Here is an 18,121-nt window from a genome sequence, read left to right as displayed (position 1 = left end):
ACAGCTATTTTGTACTATTTACCCTATTCTGTGATTGCTGTGAATGAAAGTTCTGAATATGTAAGTTTAATTCACTGAAAAATAACTTCAAAATCTTTCATGTGAGAAACTTTGCCCATTGCTAGAAAGTATATATATATTAGTTGCAATGCAGGCTTGCTGACTGTTGCTTTGACTGGCTTGTTGAACAAAATGCTTGAATAACATGTTCTGCTGATTCATCTGCCTCCCCCCTTCCAGATGCTGCTCTCAACTGAATATGTAGATTAGGCTTTATTCTGCAACTCCTGATACCCTTTATTGAAGATTTTTCAATTCTAAACCTGACATAGTTTTCCATTTCCTTGCAACATGCATCGTGAGTTTCTACAAATAGTGTGAAATTTAAGAATAAAGGAATTTTCAAGAAATAAAAATCAAATTAGGTAGAAGGTCTATGTGGAATAATCTATATTTGACAATAATATACATCTTATGCAGAACTTTAAAAAAATTACAGTGAGGAGCAATTGGCATGTGGGAAATGCTAATTTCTGAAATAAAAAATTACACAAAGGCATCAGGAACAATCACCCCAGGATACAGGTCAGACAGATTTTTCAACTAAGAGCCAGTGAATGTATTTAATTTTCATTCTTATCTGACTTGCCCTAATGCCCTGCTGGGACACAGCACCAGTATTTTCAATGCAGTAGAGACTGGGGGGGGTTAAATGCCAACACTAGAGTTGTGCTGCAGGAGAAGGTCAGGTTTGGGACAGAAGGGTGCTGGGCAGCCCCTGTGCCTCCTGTCCCGCAGAGCAGGCAGCAAGTGGAGGGCAGAGAGCAGCACTGAGGGGACACTGACCCCGTTTGCAGGGGTTTTCACAGGGGCAGCACATTTAACTCTAGAGTGTGCGGAGAGAAGAAATCTAAATGCCTTGAGGAGGATGTTGGCCAGGCTCAAGTTGCCTGGGGGAAGACAGTCTGGAGGAGATGATCCTCCTGTCCCACTATCCAAAGCAGCACAGGTGAGGCCCATCATGAGAGGAAAGAGCACACAGGTGGATGGACAGACAGCCTCCCTCACAGCCTGCATCTGCCTGGGAAGGTGGGATGTTGGCACCTCAAGGCAGATGAGGGGAATTTCAGGTCCTACAGTATAACAAGAAGTTTCACCAGTCTAGCATAGACAAAAATTCAGGGACTGGCAGATCTGCTGTGAAAAGTTGAGTTCTAGAGAGGATGGAGGATTGTTAAATGTCAACAGCAGAGTTGCACTGTAGGAGACAGAGGTCATCTTGAACCCAAGAGGCTGGTCAGGAGATCAAAACAGAGATCTTTCTGGGGCCAAATCAGAATGAAACTTCTCTTCCTAGCTACCTTAAGAAATTTTGTTTATTAAATCCTCCCCAAGTATGTTGGCCTATTTATATTCACTGTTGTATGTCCCCGAGGATGTGGCTCATTGGCCAGAATGCTTGCAGAGAAAACTCTGGGGAAAATTAATCTCAAGCTACAGGGAAATCTGTGGAGCCAGGTTTTGGGCAAGAGACTGAGAAAGCACTGTATAGCAGTGGAGATTGCAGCACATAAAAACGTCTGCGTCCCCAGGAAAACCATACCTTACCCAAATAACTGGTTTTAGTCAATGATCATAGAATGACAGAGAAGACACCACTTGTTTTAAAGAAAAGAGACCTTGTGAGATTAGCTTCCCTTCTCCTACTTGCAGATAAGCAACTGACAGATGTTTTCCAAACTCATTCTGAAAAATCACCAAGACTCAATAGTCTCATAGAAAATTGTCCCAGTCTTTCCCTATCCTCATATGAGATGGCATGTTTGCAAAAAAAGTTAAATACCTCCGCCAGCTGTTTCCTCAGTATTTCCATGCATTGTCATAACACAAAGTACAGTCAATGAGAATTAAATGGGTAACTTAATATTTTGAGATAAGAGCAAGAAAGTCTAGGTAAAGTTTCTAATGAAATTTCTTAATCTCAGGACTTCTGAGCTTCTCTTCTGATTTATTAAGGCTATGTTCCTGTCAGACTCTCTGATATACAGAATTTCAGGGAGAAGGATGTCTCCAGGAAGAATGAAAGGTAAGGTGATTTTTTGATGGGAAGCTAATATTGGGGATAAATATAGGGCACCTTCTCCTGCTTCTTGAGATAAACCTTTCTGAGAGGCTGAATAGACTTCGCATTTTCTTGATGGAGATACATTTTTTCAATTTAAAATCCTGTGAGAGTGAAATACTGCTTTCATTGATGATCGCAGCAGGAAATCAATTCAGCATCACACATTCTGAAATAGATCCCATAAATTGCCTTAGTCCCTTGATTGCAGTGCAAGTCTGACAACTCACACAACTGAGACTCTGTCTAGAGAGCAGATGGTATTCTCATTGCCACCTTATAAGCAGAGCAGGTGAGTTTGCAGTAAAGATAGAATTCAGAGAGATCTGCTGACATCAGATTAATATAGACACTTCTTTCTTGATAATATTTGATTTTCAAAGGCACTTGAGAATTTAGTGTTCAAATCTCTGCGATTCATGATGTATTATACCATACAAGGTCATTGATGTCACTGACAACTTTATGGGCAATAGCTCTTGCCATCAGATAATATTCAGTATGTGCAAACACAGGCTGAAAACTGCATCCATTTTTGACTGTAATGTCAAAGGTCCAGTCTCATGAGCTGCTGACAGCTCAATTTATCTTACTTGTGCTGAATTAATCATAAAGAAGTATGGGAAACATTAGACCTTTGTCTCAGAGAAACTGTCACAGTGACATTAAGGGACTAGCATTGAACCAGAGACTGCTGCTGCTGGAGCAGGGACAGGAGCTTAAATGCTGCTGGAAGCCAGTCCCATATCCAGGCTCCAGCAGGCCAATTCCCTCTGACTTACGATGTATGGGCAGTGAAAATTGGTACCAGTATGCCAAACTCATAAAAAAACCACTACATTTCACAGCCTGAAAATGTGTCAGCAACCTCTTGGACCTGAGAAGTTGAGCAAAATGGAGACAGGCTCCTTTTAATTCTGCTTCCAATTTTACTACAGCTAGTGAAACACCATTGCCTGTCTCACGTCAGAAGTTTACCAAAATTTGGCTCTGAAGAAACGTTGCATCCCCTGGAATAACGTCCCCAGGAAAAATAAACAAACCTTTATGAAGTCAAACAGGCACTGCAACTGTCACTGGATCCCACATTTCTCAACTCAAAAGAGGTGCATGCTTTCAGCCCTGCTGTTTCCAAGCTACTAATCCTTGCATTATTTAAAATAATGCCACAATGGACAAGGTTATAACACTCCAAAAATCCTTTCTCCTAGGAGAGTAATTAAAGCCTCTAGAATAAGGGGTGAGGGAGCAGACAAGCCTGCAAACCTCTCCTGGTGAGGAAAATCCAGAGAGGAGAACATTTAGGTGATGCACAATCATCTTTAGTGGCCCTGCTTCTCTCCAGCTCCACAGTCCAAGGACTTACCTTGAGAAATGTCAAAGCATGCAAAGCCAAAAAAAAGCAGCACTCTTCCCTTTGCTTTTCTTTAAACCTTGCAAAGGATGGACATCAAAATATCACCTACTGTGCCTCCTATGAAAAAATTTGCAGTTCTGTCCTGGAACTAAGCTAAAAAAAAATTCTTCATGTAATAAACACAGCCAGTTCTCAGGTGATACTGCTTTGGAGGGATTTTGTTTTAGAAGAGATGAAAGGGTTTTTTAAGATGTTCATACATTTTTGTGGGTTTACTCCAAACCCCTGCACTTGCTTTCACAATGTCACTTGCACTTCCAAGGACAAGATGTGTCAGCATTAGGGATAGCTGTGCTCAGGGCTCAGGGATGTACAGTGGCTGGACAGCCAGAGCCTGCAGGAAATTGATAGGACTCCAGTAGACAATAGGAAGGAGTTGAAAGGATGCAAAATCAAAGCTGACAAAAGATGTGCAGTATATTGTATACATCTGATGTTCATCACTGAAAGCTTTCATTTTCACGTACTAATGGAAGAATAACATCCACTACCTGGATTTTGACATTGAGATTGGATAGACAAAGGGAAGAAGCTGCACAGATACTGCACAAATAAATACAGTCCTAAATGCAGGGGAAATCTCTGTGTGTATGTGGGTGGGTGGACGTGTGCGTATGCATCTACAAACGCGTCAAATGAGCTGTTTATGTACTAGAACTTCTCAGGCTGGTGTGAGTCGATGTGGCAATAGATTGTGAGGGAACTGTATCTGTAATACTGATGCTATGATGATTTTTTGCCTTTTCTTTTATACCCCTATTATACTTTTTTACAACTTCTGTATTCCTAGTGCTTTTTGCCTACATTCTTGGACTTGTTTGTAAAGCTAAGAGACTAAACATTTTAGAAGCTTCGTAGGTAGAGGATAGTGTGCCCCAGACACCAAGCTCCTCTCCAGAACACATTCTGTAAACTAAGATAGAACCATCCAGGGGAAGGTTCCCTGGGGAGGGGGGCTAATTCGAGCCTCTCATTGGGGAATTTTTGATAGATATGCTAATTAGTAAGACCTATAATGTTATACCAGATCTTTTGGGGGTGTGCATTGCAGTGTGCATTGAGGTGCATTCGACCTGGACATAGTGCACCTAAGGATCCTTAAAATAAATACCAAGGTAAAATCCCTTTTTCCCTTCTAACCATGTTTGACTCTTGATTTTAAGACCAGGAAAAGGCATCAATACCATTCACTGCCCCTGAAAAGGTGTTTTCAAATTTCACTGTCACATGGCAGCTTATGTTTGGTAATCACAGAAGACAGTAAATGATGCCTTTGATTTTTTTTCTTTGAGATAATAATCTTGGAGCAAACAGCATTTGTTCCTCTTTCTTTTCCAGTCTAAGGACAGTCACAGACTTATCGATAAAGGAGGAAGTTCTCAAGTGGCTCAGGCAGGTGCAGCTTGTGGACGGTGTATAGGCAGGACCGGCCCAGACGCTTTCTGATACACAACCGGCACAGCTGGGCAAGGCTGGCAGGACCTGGGGGGGAAGGATAAAAGGCAAGAATAAGCACCCTCAGCCCCACCACTGGTATGAGTCAAAGCAACAAACACCAGCAAGATTTGCAAGTCAGATCAAGCACTACATAATGACTTGCTGAAGTCAGGGAGAGTTAGATGCATTATTGTTCATATTTAATTTGTGTTGTCAAAGTTGCTTCAGCAATTTCAAAACTGTGAGTACTAAACCCCTTTTTCTGTATGCACAGCTAGGCTGTTTGGCATCTTTTCTTGAGCAAATACTTAAAATACCATAAATTGTCTGCACTGGAGAGAGAGCTCCAGGATGCATAGCCCTTGCTCAGGATATAAGACAACCCCCAGCAGTTCTGTGAGGATAAAGGATAAGTACAGTTAATTCTTCATATATATAGAATGTGCTTTTTCCAACCACTGGTGTCTCAGCAGGTATCTGCACAAGTAGTAACTTAGCCTTTTTACATGACCAGTCTCAGAATATTTGTGTTTGTCAGGCAGTCCATCAGTGCTCCTGAAAACATTTTCTTACTGTGTCACCTAATTTTAACTAAGTCTGACTGAAGGGAAAACTTTTGAAGAAAGGTCTCAAAGATAGAAAGTCTTCAAAAGTTTTGTTCAAAAAGACATTGAGGGTAAAAAAAAAAAAAAAGGAAGACACAAGGACAAAATTCCAAGTCTTTTTGCTCTTCCCTTGCTGCATGTGAAAACTCTTGTTAAACATCAGGGAGTCAAGTGGTAGAAAAGGTGTCAGAGGACTCATCCTGGGCCGTGGCTGGCACAGTACTGCCCACAGTGGTGCTGCCCCAGTATTTTCCCCGGAGCTGTCCCCACCACACCACGGGTTAGGTGAGGAGCATGCCAGGCACAAACCCACTGGATATGAGGCTCCATTGGTTCTGCAACTGCACGTGCAAATGCACCTTGCTAGGGAATGTGTCCCTGCCTCCCCTTTGCTTTCCTCTTGCCAGAGCTGCTCCAGGTGGAACCTTTACACCTGCCCAGAGCTGCTCAGGTTTTTAACCCTCTCTTGCCCTTCCACTCCAGTTTCTGTCCAAACAGTAGCAATCATGGCAGAGTTTGACAAGTAATGGGCAGAGATGTGGGCCTAAAGGCCTGTCCTTAGATCTTTTGGGTAAGCTTCATAACCTGTGCTTTTACTACAGGAAAATTTAGGAGCTTAAACAGGCTGATACTATCCCATCTGAGAAGAAATTAATGGAAAAATATGGGATATATAAAAAAGAGCATTTGTACAACTGTCACTGGAAGTGAAGACAGAAACCAGCATCTCCTAAAGCACTTAGTAAAACAGACAAATTGTATATTTCACACCATTTAATAGCTAGTGAGAGGAGCAATTAAAGGGACCCACCTAAGTTACCACAGTGGAGAAGTTGGGGGCAGAAAAACTCTTTAGCCTGGGGTACTTATTTCAAACAGAAGGACCTCAGAAAACACAGAAGTAGGGGAAAAAGGTAGCTAAGCACAGCAAAATATCTAAAAGTGGAACTGAAGGTGACGAAACTGAGGAAACTTCATGCCTGAAAAACAGAGAGTCAGCAGGAATTGAAATGCCTCTAGAGCCTCTCTGACTGCAAGGGAGAAGAGAGTGACAAGATGAGAGTGGAAATCAAAAGAAAAGTTCAGGAAGAGAAAATTATTAATACTAGTATATTTCTTTATCTACACAATCTCTGATTTACACAGGGCTACGGTAGCTGGACACTTGGCAGCCCTGCCTTTGCTCACACAGTCTGCCACTGAGCCCTGAGCAACTTAGGTATGGGGACAGCAGTCACACAAGGTGAGAAGCATTCAAACAAAGTCCTCCCAGAAGGTTTTAGACATGACAAATTAGAGCTCTGCATGAAAAGTCATGGAGAAAGGGAACAGGACAGAAGGATATTAAGCCAATGTTTCATTTTCTCCATAAAGCACACCTGTGTTCAGAGGGTCGGCACAAAGCCTATGTGCAACACGGATGTTTATTAATTTGCCATGCCAGAGCTGTTTGGTAGTGGGCTCCTGCCGCACATTTGGTCCTTGGTGGGTTGTGAGCAGGCTCAGGAAGGTGGGAGGCTGTATTGCAAGGGTGGAGCAACATTCATCCTCCACCTTCTCAAAGCCTCAGGGAGGCACAGAGTGGCTAACAGGGTACCAGTGAGTGAGCTGGGAAGCACGGAGAGTAGAGGAGGGGAGAACTAATTCAGCAAGCCCAGAGCATGGGGATATTGCTATTGGATGCATCAAGTTCTGGCCAAATGTTGTGCAGGTGAAAATGGCACAAGAGGATCCTGATTCATTTCTGCTCAGAGGTTTCTTCCAGTAAACAGGAAAGATAATTAATTGCAGGAAGCCTGGAGGTAAACAGCAAAGTGCTGGTCTGTGCTGGGATTGCAGCCCCATAAACCACATGGAAGAGCTGTGAAGCTGAAGAGTCACCTGGCAAAGAGCTCTGCTTTCTCCTGGCAACCAAGGACACACTGACTTGTTGAGCCATGGTGCAAGGCTGAACACTGGATGGTGGTATTAAAATATTATCTATTAAGAATCTTTCCTGGCAGTTTTTAACCCTAGGAGTCCCACCAGGTAAATATGTATGATTTTCCTTCAGTAGACAGGAAAAGATAGCACAGAATAACTGACTGATTTACCACTAAAACGGTAGCGCCAGGTGGCAAATCTAGCAACAAAACAGATTTCTGTGTCGTGTTGCAGGTTTGAAGGCAGCAGAGAAGGTAAGAGAACTTATATAGAGCATTACTTGTAAAAGCATTTAAGAAAATCTACTTAGGTAAAGGATATAAATACAGCTTTACTTTAAAAATGAGAAGAAAAAAGGAAACCATTACCTTCCCGAAGCAGAAGTGCCTGCTCCACTTTACTGTTGGGCGTGGCAAGATCCAGGGCACATTTGAGGTCAGCATTTCTGCATTTTGGGTTAGCACCATAGTCTGTCAGCAAGACAACTATCTCCACACTGGATTTCCTCACTGCCACGTGCAAGGGGGTGTCTAATCGCTTCCCCATGTTCACATTGGCTCCTTGGGTGAACAAGAGCACATGGTTAGATCTGAAAGGCAGCTGGGACTGTCCAAACCTGCATCACACAGGCTTCCACCATAGCCACAATAAATGAAGGGGATGGATGGCACACAGGACTCCCCCCATATCTCAGTAGAAGCTGTGCAAAGCTCATCAGGTCAAATACCTGCTCTGTAAGAGTCCTCTGGGCCACCAAACCCTGTCTGCAATGCTCAGAACTAAGCAGCTCAACCTTCAGCCCCAATACATGTTCAAAGCCTACCTACCATATGCTCTTTAAAATTGTTAATAGCATAAAATCTAACATGGATTATGTTAATTTAATTGCCAGGGGAAAAAAACCCCAAACCTTTAGATATCTCATCATAATAACTCTGGAAGCACAGCAAGCAAAATGCTTGCCCCAGGCTGGCTGGGCACAGCAGGGCCACACTTTGAGCAGGTGTAAGTCAGCTAATGCACACTGACAGCAAAAATTTATGCTAGTTCATAACCTGTGCCTGGACCTGCAGTGATTATTTTTCCAAGCAGTTTTACTGCTGCCCTCATCATCCACTGAGGAGTAGGTGGAGTTAATGGTTCGTATAAACTGCTATGTTAAGCAAGAGTTGATTTTGATCAGTAATATTAGCCAGCATTTTCTGTGCTTCCTGTTACTATGCTAGAAAACAAAAATAATTCTGTTTTCACATTCAGATAGCCTCAGGGAGCTGTCTGTAATAGAGGGCTTTTTACTTAGGAAATCATAATGTCTTCATCAACACAGGGGAAATTTTTAATGGCCTCAAATGAGTCTCACAGACTCACTGCCCAAACGACTCTTATGGAAATAACCCACAGTGTTTTAAGTGGAGAGGCAGCTCAGAGAGAGCAGTGGCATTGACTCACACCACCATAGCTCTCCCCTGGCCCCTCTTCCAGGTGTACCTAGCTCCAAAAGCTTCTTGACGCAGTCTGTACTCTGGTACGTGCAGGCCACGTAGAGAGGGGTCCCATGCTGCTGGTCTTCTTGGTCAATGTCCACCTCGTGGGCCAGAAGGGTTTCCATGCACTCCCTGTGACCTGTGGAGGCAGAGCTGTCACTGAATTGCTGCAGAGCAGAACACACCCAGATACACCTGTGAGGGCACAAGAGCTGTGAGAAAGCCAAGCCCATTTATCTGTACTGATACGGATTTTTTTGTTAATGCTTTGTCAACAACAAAAGGCACATTTGTCACGTAGCTATTCTGGCTCCGCTCACACCCTGAACGTTACCTCTCTTGACCGCTTCGTGGATGGGCGAAGGCAGGTGGTTCCCCAGCTGCCCCTTGGCTCCGAATTCCAGCAGCATGTTGACACAGGCTGCACTGCCACTGCAGCAGGCATTGAACAGAGGAGTGATCCCATCAATAGTGACTGCATTGACCTGCAACAGCAAGACACACTCAGGATAACCCGATATAAGAGGAACGCCCCTGCAACATGCGTCCACCAGAAGCGCACCAGAGCAAGACTCCTGTCTTGTGTAATCTCAGGAATTATTTTATTCACAACTTTCTGAGTTATATGTTGTGACATAACATATATAACATTCTCCTCTGATGTCTGCCCTCTTTCCCAGATAGTTAGTGCCATAAGGCAGAGACACCCACCGCCTGCTATGAATGCTCCTCCTGGAGCTGCTAAAAAATGCAATATTTTATTCTTTCTTTTTTTTTAATGTGAAGAAGTTGAGTATCTTCAAGATTGTTTAGTTTGCATAAGCCTCAAGGTGGAACACCCTCAAATGAAAATGGTTTTGCTTTTTAAATGGAAACATTTACTTTATGTTTAATACTTTCACCTGAAAACGCATTTCCAGCAAAAGAAATTTTCATAGAATTATAATCCCAAACAGAAAAGGAGCTTGAAGAAGTTGATATGCAGGCGTGTCTGTGCAAGACAGGAAATTTTCTTCCCTAACTTCTGATGTAAAGATCTGGCAAGAACCACTATTGCCATTCTCCATTGGGACAGCAGAGCTGTAGATCACAGAACCACAGAATCAGAAATATCCTGAGTTGGAAGGGACCCATCGAGATCATGGAGTCCAGCTCCTGGCCCTGAGCAGGACACCCTGAGAATCACACCATATCCCTGTTTATGCTATGTTTAACTACATAGCAAGCCCTCAGGGGCACTTTATGAAGCAAATCTGCATGTCTCTAACTCTGTGGTACACTGGAGAAGAGCAATGGATTATGCAAGCAAGTGCCAATTTGTAAAATTTCCACTGCCCTCACCTCCTCCCAGTCTCATCAGGCAGGTGTGGCTGGAGCTGCTGGAGGCACTGGAGGTCTGTTGACTGTTTTGGTGCAGCTTGGTTTCTTGCCATATAAATTTTACTTGAAAACCCAGCTGACATAAAAATATTCTTATATATTTCATCCATTCCTTAATCTCCACTGTGAACAGGTATTCTGCCTTAGGTTCAGCTGTGGGAATTGTTATTTTATTAGCAGATAAAATGATTCATTGCTTCAAGCACATCCATTTTTACTTACATGAGACTCCCAAACCATCCCATAGAAAACCAGATGTAATTCCAGTGATCATTGCTGAGGGGGTAGGGGGAGGGTAAAGGCGTAAGCTACTTTCTTCAAGGTTATTTCACTTAGCATCTTTCATTCTTTTTCCGTCAACTGTGACTATGTTTCACACACAAAGGGAAAACAGAAGAGAATAATGGGATGATACAAGGGCGAGACAAATCTATCACCCAGGGAAACAGCACACTTATATTTTTCCACATTTCTGTCAGAGATGTCCACCTGCATCTTGGCCCTGCCACACGGACAGCCTGTCCAACACCCCCATTGATGCAGGGAGCATCCATTCTCCAGGTGCCCATGTCCCCACTGGCATCCCCAGGACTTACCTGGGCACCATTTTCCAGCAGCACCTTGGCGCAGGCGACGTGGCCACCCAGGCAGGCCTCGTGGAGAGCTGACACACGGTCTGTTGTCACCAGGTTCACGTTGAAACCCTACAACGTGGGACCAGGGGTGTGAGGGGAGAGCTGCCCAAACCACAGCTCTGCCAGGCTGGTGCAGGTGCCCATGCAGTGGGTGCATGTCTAGGGAAAGTACTCAGGTTGGATTGGTGCTGTCAGTGATTCAGTTCTTGCCCCCACAAACCATAACTGGTGATGGGGTTAAAGAGGGAGCAGCTACAAACTATGCCTTCCGTTTCTAGTTCTTTAGTCAATTGCAGGAAAGACATCACATTTCTTTAACTTATAAGGGTGGCATTCCCTTCCCTACTAAGTCCTGCACCAGGAGCTACAGATGGAGGTATTAACCTTCCTGGATGAGGATGCTTCTGGCACAGGTATCTGCAGCTCGGCTGGAGCTGGCCACTCCTTCAGTGGGGAGAAACAGGCTTCCCTAGAATATGATTCATCCTGTGCTAAAGCAGCTGTTTCTAGTAGGGCAGATGAATTGTGTCCTAAAAGTCCTTTCATTGACTATGTGGGGTACCCAAGTGTGTTTCACTCAGAGGTAGTAAGTACCTGGTAAACCTGTAAGAGAGATGAGTCAAATCCCACCCACAAATCAGTTCCTCTTATCTGACCATCCAGGAAATGTTTTACACTGGAAAAAACCCCAGTGATTTATAAATGCCTTATTACAGGTATTTTCCTAATTGACAGTTGCCATATCTATTCCTGCACAAAGACAAACCAGACATATTCACAAAGGAGAAAGCAGTTGTCATATGTGTTTTCCTCTGAATGAAACGAAATCTCCTGGTAATTAAGCTTTTACAACCACGTGTGAGAACAGGCCTGGAAGCAGCTCCATTTTCCACTTGATGTCATATTGTGAAGCTCAGTTGGTGTCTGCCTGATGTGCTATAGACAGGGCAGCTCACAAGATGGCAGCAATGCACTTTTTGGTACACAATACCCAGTGCAATGGGCAGAAAGGAGCACCTGGGAGCAACCTCACACGGCAAAAAAGCAGTCCTGATGCTGTATTAAAAGCAACCACTGTAATCACTTCAGGCTAAGCATTATATGATAGAAAAACAATCTTTTTCAGTCATGTGAAAATATTATTAATGTAAAAATTGTTGTTAAAATATGTCATGCGTTACAATGGTGCTAGGGGAATAGATAAAACCTTGAAAAAATAGATTATTCCATTTTCTAATTGTATGGTTGTTTCATACTTAGTGATCAGCATATTCATTCAAGATTAATGTCTTCTAGAGACTCCTAATAAGGAGACCTATTCTCAATAATTACTCATATATACATGTATATATATATTTAACAAATAAAACTCAGTCATTCCAAGTGAAAGAATAAGCATTGGTATCTTGGGAAAAAGAACAATTCCTTTCACTACAAAATGGAGAATAAGTTGTAGATCTTACAATGGCTGTTTGCCAAACATCACTCATGTTAAACCTTGTTTTTGATGTACATGAAAAAGTAAACTCTTTTTTCAGGCATTGAAACAGGCATTGGTGAGTTCTTGAGCTGCTTTAAACCTCAGCACTACATCGCCTCCCTATGTCCAGGCATTCCCTGTGGAGCCAGAGCCTCGCTGGCTTTCTGGAAAGCTATGGTGCTGCAGTAGAGACTTCTGAGCATCCCACAGATACTCAAGTACAGTCCCATACCTAATTTCAGGCTAGTAGTGTAACTATATTGCAGTCAATGAGCAACGATTATGCTGCTCCTTGAATAGCTGCATCCCTACATTTATCAATCTGTGGTGACTCAGCTCCAATTCAGGCTCTACAGACATTGCTGCCTTGATCTCTTTTCATCAGCAAGGACCTTCATCCTTTACTCCCAAAATTAAATGTCTTCAGGATAAGGAGAAAAGATGAATTAACTAAATGATATAACCACACCACCGGGTGCTTCTTTGGTGTACAACCATGAACAGCGTATAACCAGGGCATCTGGTGAATAACCACAACACCGGGTGCTCCACGAAGCAGGTGGTATAAGGCCAGCAAAAATGAAGATTAGAGGAGTCAGAAAACCATCAAATCCCTGAATAAATAAAGCCTCTTTCTTTTTATCTCTAACCTCCATCACTTCCTTTTCCATAAAAATCATTTTATGTCAGCAGGTGAAGAAAAGAGGGATCAGAAAATGGGAGGGCGAATACTGTCTGTAAACAGCATCTTTTTTTAGCTGCAACTGTGCCTCAAGAGATGTCTGGAGTGGAGACTTTCACACTAGCAGCTCCACTCCTTGAGGATGTTGTCCATTTGAGCTGTGGCCTCTAGTAAAAATTATTTACCTTGACTCTAAAAAGTCTGATAGCCAAGTCAAAAAGCTTTACACTCAGGGAATTAATTTCCCTGCAGTTGCCATGGGGACAAGAGGGAGAGTGGGACAGTTGCCTATTCATGCCACATGAGGACACTGAGTTTAAGCAAAGGTGGTGAGGAAGATGGTTGGCAGAGCACAAGGAACCATAACCTAAACCTTTTCATAAGCAGTTTCTTGTCCTTTCTCATGTATTCTCTCCTCTCTTTTTGTTGCCTCAACTCTCAGTTCCTTTTGGAGCAGAGGGTTTCAGGCTGACTTTCTAAAAAGCAAGATGCACTTTTACAGCTTTTTACCGTTTGTTTTTGTTTTCTTTTTCAATAGCCTACATATACGTATTTATTGTCCCTATTCTCAAGCCTAGTTGCATGATTCATCATTGAGAAAGAGCACAAGGATCACTGTCTATTATATAGCAAGCTACAAGCTGTGAGTCTTTGTCCCAGGCTTGTCCCCAGCTTCTTCACTAAGCAAACTAATACATGCCCAGAGGTGTTTGTGCTGATATATTATTCATACAGCAATATTTCTTATGCCCTCTTGCACTCTATTACCAGCTCACCAGCCCATAAATGCAATTCATGTGAAACCACCCCTCTTCCCAACCTTTTCTTTACTTGTGGGCTTTTACCTGTGCAATCAAGGTTTTCAGAGAGAGAAGGCGTCCCTGGAAGGCAGCATCGTGAAGAGGGGATCGGTCTGCCCAGCTGCCTGAAACAGCAAATGCATGGAAGCTAATTCAGGTATGCGGCAAAAGCAGAGCCTGGGAGGACAGGGGAAGCACAGCCACGTGTAAATGCAGATCGGGGCTGAAATCAGTGTGGGCTCAGCAGTGAAACTGTATGATGAATTGATTTCAGCAGAGCAGCTGAGGAGTCAGCAATCCTGAGAAAGCTGGCTGCTCGCTAAGGGACCTAAGCAAAAGCTTCTCAGCAGAACTTTTAAAAGAACAGCTAAAAAAATGTTTCATCAAAGATCATGAGTTTAGTGCTGATGGGTCTCATACGGAGACTTCAGAACCCTGAAATTCCCCTACTCAAAACCATATCAGCCTCCACCTTTCCTAGGGAGCTCTTGTCACAAATTGCATCCCAGCTTCTCTGACACTTTGTTAAGAGCCTCATAGCAGAGATGACTTGTCCATCAAATGAATTCTGGCATGTCCTTGGCAGTTTTATTTCCTGAACTGACAATTTCATAAATAACATCCTCCCTCTCAGACTACCATGTAACAGGTTTAATCATCCTCTTCACCGAAAGATTTTAGAAAATACATGGAAAAACAAATCCTGCCTGAAGGTTTTACTTTTCTTCTTTAATAATTTTGAGATGTTGAACTCTTCAGACTCCTTCATGTAGGCTTGCTTTCCCTTTTTCTTACCTTAATCTATTTATGTGCCAAGAAAAATAATTCTTTAGCCTAGCTACTGCTTACAAGCATAGACATTCAGCTCAGGTTAAATCCCTGCCACTCAAGTAGAGAGCAAATTTACTTGTCCTATATTAAAATTTATACCCATACTGTGACACAATGTGTATAGTAAGTATTTCTCCAAAGGCCAGCTGCATTTCCAGTGCCACAGGACAGAAGCAATACCAGTGTTTGCATTCACGCTCTGTTGTACAGCAACCCCATGGGCACTGTGTTTGAAACCCTTGTCCTGTTTAATTTTTTCAGCTATGCCACACACCAGAGGGAATGGAAAGGGTGCTTTATCTCCATTTCAAATGTTACCCAAGGCAGGGAGAAATCAATGGGAAGCACAGACACATCCATGGAGACTTGAGGCCAAGGACACAGCAGAAGTTTCACCCGTGGCCAAAGGAGTCTCCTTTTGTTACCCAAGGACCAGGATGCACTTCAGCTATTGGATTTACAGTTCTAACCATAGTTATTACTTTTGTTTCCATTTCTTTAAGGAGCACTTCCTTGGCTCCTAAGGCAGGTACCTGGCATGGAAAGGCCAGCTGGCACAATATATGGCAAGGCTCTGAATGACACATCACTCAAAATGATGGAAACAGGAACCAAGAAACATCTTCCTAAAAACATCCAAAATACCCCACACCTCTCATCATGCTGGTGACTGAAATAGGCAAGCTCAGTTCAGAAAGTCAGAACACATTGCAAGTGACAAAGTCCAGAGCCCTTATACAGCAGGAAGATTCAGGAGTTACTCAGACAACAGAGCTACAGGGCCTTATTTAACCTTTTAAGCAGAGTGTCACACATGCAGTGCGTGTTCTCACATGCATTTCCAGGGCATTTCCAATGCATGTGTATGCAACCACAACCTCAGGATAACACACACCTCTGCACACCCACACCAGCCACACAACCTACCTCCCTGAAACGTGTGGCAAATATAGTTCCCATATGGGGCACATCTCCCTGTCTCAGCTGGGAGTGACATGACTGAAGGTGCTCTTTTTAAATGCCTACCGATAAATGAAGCAGCCTTGCTGCTGCTGTGCTGCTTCACTGCAAAGAGAAAAGGTTGTGGAACTCTGACTGTAATATGATATAGTGCCCCAGCAACAATATCACATGATCTTACATTTTGTAAGATTATCCTTAATGGCTTTCTGCAAATGGCAACTTGCAGATAAAAATATGTTATGGCCTGCTGAATTTCAAGGTACCTCAATAGGAACCTAAATGAAGGAAAAGCTGCTCTTCACCACATGTCACACTATGATTGCATAAAGGTGCTTGGAAAAAAATGTCAGTAATAAATGATTGGAATTATACTCTTGGGAATAAAAAATAAATTAATAACAAAGACATGTCTTTAGATATACAGGCTTCATAAAAGCTTTGTCAAAAATGCTTGGCTGCGGTATTTCTCTTGGCCAGATCTTAATCTCCCTGCTTTGGGTGGCCATCTCACACCATCTGTGCTCTGCTGCTGTTCATGTGCCTGTTCATGATGGCACAATCCATAATGAAGCAGTGCCCAACAAATGAGTCACATAAAAATGTGTGATGTCACAATGCTGATAAGAATCTTCAGCTAGGAAAATAACCCCTTGTTAGCAGTAAATTTAAAACACTGTGTCATTTTAATTAGTGGAATTAACAGGCATGCAAACACATGCCTATTCATTATTATGGCAGTCATGTGAAGGACTAAAATCACTTGAAAAAAAACAAAACCATGACCCACGAAGCAACCTATGAAATACAATATATTCTTGTGCTGTGTATTTTTCAGAAAAATTTTAGCTGCATTCATTTTTATCATCTCATTTAACAAAACAAGGATTCTTGGCTTGGATTCATAAAGTCATTAGTTATATCCTCCTAGCATCTCCTTTCAGAAAATCAATGTGCTAAAACTTTTCCCTAAATATTCTCTGGCAGTAAAACTGGGTGTTTAGTAAAACCATCTGTAACCACTGATAAAGAATACCTTGCATCTGAGAACAACGTTTTTGTTTACCATAGTGCCTTGAGCAAATGTTGTCCTCATTCTAGCTGGGTAACTGTTGGAGTCTCATATTTTGCACACCTAAATCATGCCAACACACACTGACACTGCAAAGACCCCAGAAATGGGAGGCTGTTTTCAGGTAAATGTTTTCAGGTTAAAACATTTACCCATGCATTTAGCAAAAAATCCCTTATTTCGTGGCAACTCACTGATTTAAATCCTCAAGTTACAAAAATGTGGCAAATAAACATTTAAATGTCAGAGAGTCCATATTTTTACTTTACCTGGGACTATTCCATAGATCTCTTCTGCTATCCTGGCAGCTTCTTTTCTGTTGCCTTTAACAATATAGAAATGGGTCAGCAAAGCCAAGGAAATCTTAATTAAAAGCTTGAAGCAAAACAAAGCAAAAATGGCAAAATAAATGTTAGTGAAAGAATGGAGTATAGAACTGCCCTCCATTTTGGTGTGCTCTTTGAATACTTTCTCAGGTTGGCTAAGTTGCACTGGGCTATTCTTGGTATCATATGTCATCTATTTTAAACCCTTCAGAACCTGCTGTTCCTCAGTTACCAAAAATACATCCTGGTTTTATTTGGCATGAGGTATTTGATACTACATAACAGTATCAAGGATAAGGTATTTTGAACATCTCTGCATACAGGAAACAAATCAGAAAATCCTTTCCAAACCTACATAAATGAGAACAAATTTTCAGACAGATGCTCTCCACACCACCTGAAAGCCTATACATCCACATTAGATTTTTTCTTCAAGGCAGCACAAAGACCGCATAGACAAAGTTGCAGACATTGTTCAGAAGTGCTGCAACAAGAACTCTTTTCTGTCTTTTCCATCTTGATAACAGGCCTTTCTGGTACTCAGATACAGAACAAAGGCAAACATGTCAAAGAAAAGCATTATCATGAAAGAATTTGAAATAAACCCACATGTCCAAAGCCAGGGCTAAGAAGTTAAAGTTATTCTAGGAGGAGAAAAATACACTGAAATTTCACAATAAGAAACACAAGATAACATACCTTTTTTTCCATTACTCAGAGATAAAGAATGGTGTCCATTGATATCTCTTGCAAACAGCATTCTCTCTTTTGAAAAAATAGAAATATTTTTACATTATCCTCCACTGATTCAAAGGTGTAATATTTGAAATTGAACAAGATGCACCCTTTCTTTAACTGCCCTTTTTACTTTCTGAAGGCACATGGCTTCCATAGAGGACAAAGGCTTCTTCTGCATGTATTTAATTGAATCTATGTAGAACACCCCCTCTCTTTGTATCTTAAACTT

The 18,121-nt window shown here is 42.2% G+C and overlaps 1 protein-coding gene across 1 annotated transcript; it reads right to left on the bottom strand.

Moving 5' to 3' along the window:
* Positions 1-276: 276 nt before the first annotated feature.
* ASB11 (ankyrin repeat and SOCS box containing 11) lies at positions 277-17,302 on the bottom strand. Its single transcript, XM_042037498.1, has 7 exons — positions 17,098-17,302; positions 14,011-14,090; positions 10,965-11,072; positions 9,323-9,473; positions 8,993-9,127; positions 7,873-8,064; positions 277-5,021 (listed from the first exon to the last, which is right to left on the bottom strand). Exons 1-7 carry the CDS (start codon positions 17,273-17,275, stop codon positions 4,897-4,899), a joined length of 969 nt encoding a protein of 322 aa, XP_041893432.1. The 5' UTR covers positions 17,276-17,302; the 3' UTR covers positions 277-4,896.
* Positions 17,303-18,121: the final 819 nt, after the last annotated feature.

The sequence above is a fragment of the Corvus kubaryi genome, unplaced genomic scaffold, assembly GCF_017639235.1.
Source record: "Corvus kubaryi isolate FWS band 111438036 unplaced genomic scaffold, C.kubaryi_AGA036_p1.0 133, whole genome shotgun sequence".
Lineage (NCBI taxonomy): Eukaryota > Metazoa > Chordata > Aves > Passeriformes > Corvidae > Corvus > Corvus kubaryi.
Note: the sequence above shows the minus strand (reverse complement) of the source record. Positions and strands in the feature narration are given on the sequence as shown.

Bases quoted from the DNA above. Each gene is read 5' to 3' on its own strand.
- ASB11 (XM_042037498.1), bottom strand. From the start codon at position 17,275: ATGGAGGGCAGTTCTATACTCCATTCTTTCACTAACATTTATTTTGCC. The intron at 11,073-14,010 runs GTAAAAGCCCAC...CCCACGTTGTAG, and splicing joins TGAAAACCTTGATTGCACAG to GGTTTCAACGTGAACCTGGT. The intron at 8,065-8,992 runs GTACACCTGGAA...TGTTCACCCAAG, and splicing joins CAAGAAGCTTTTGGAGCTAG to GAGCCAATGTGAACATGGGG.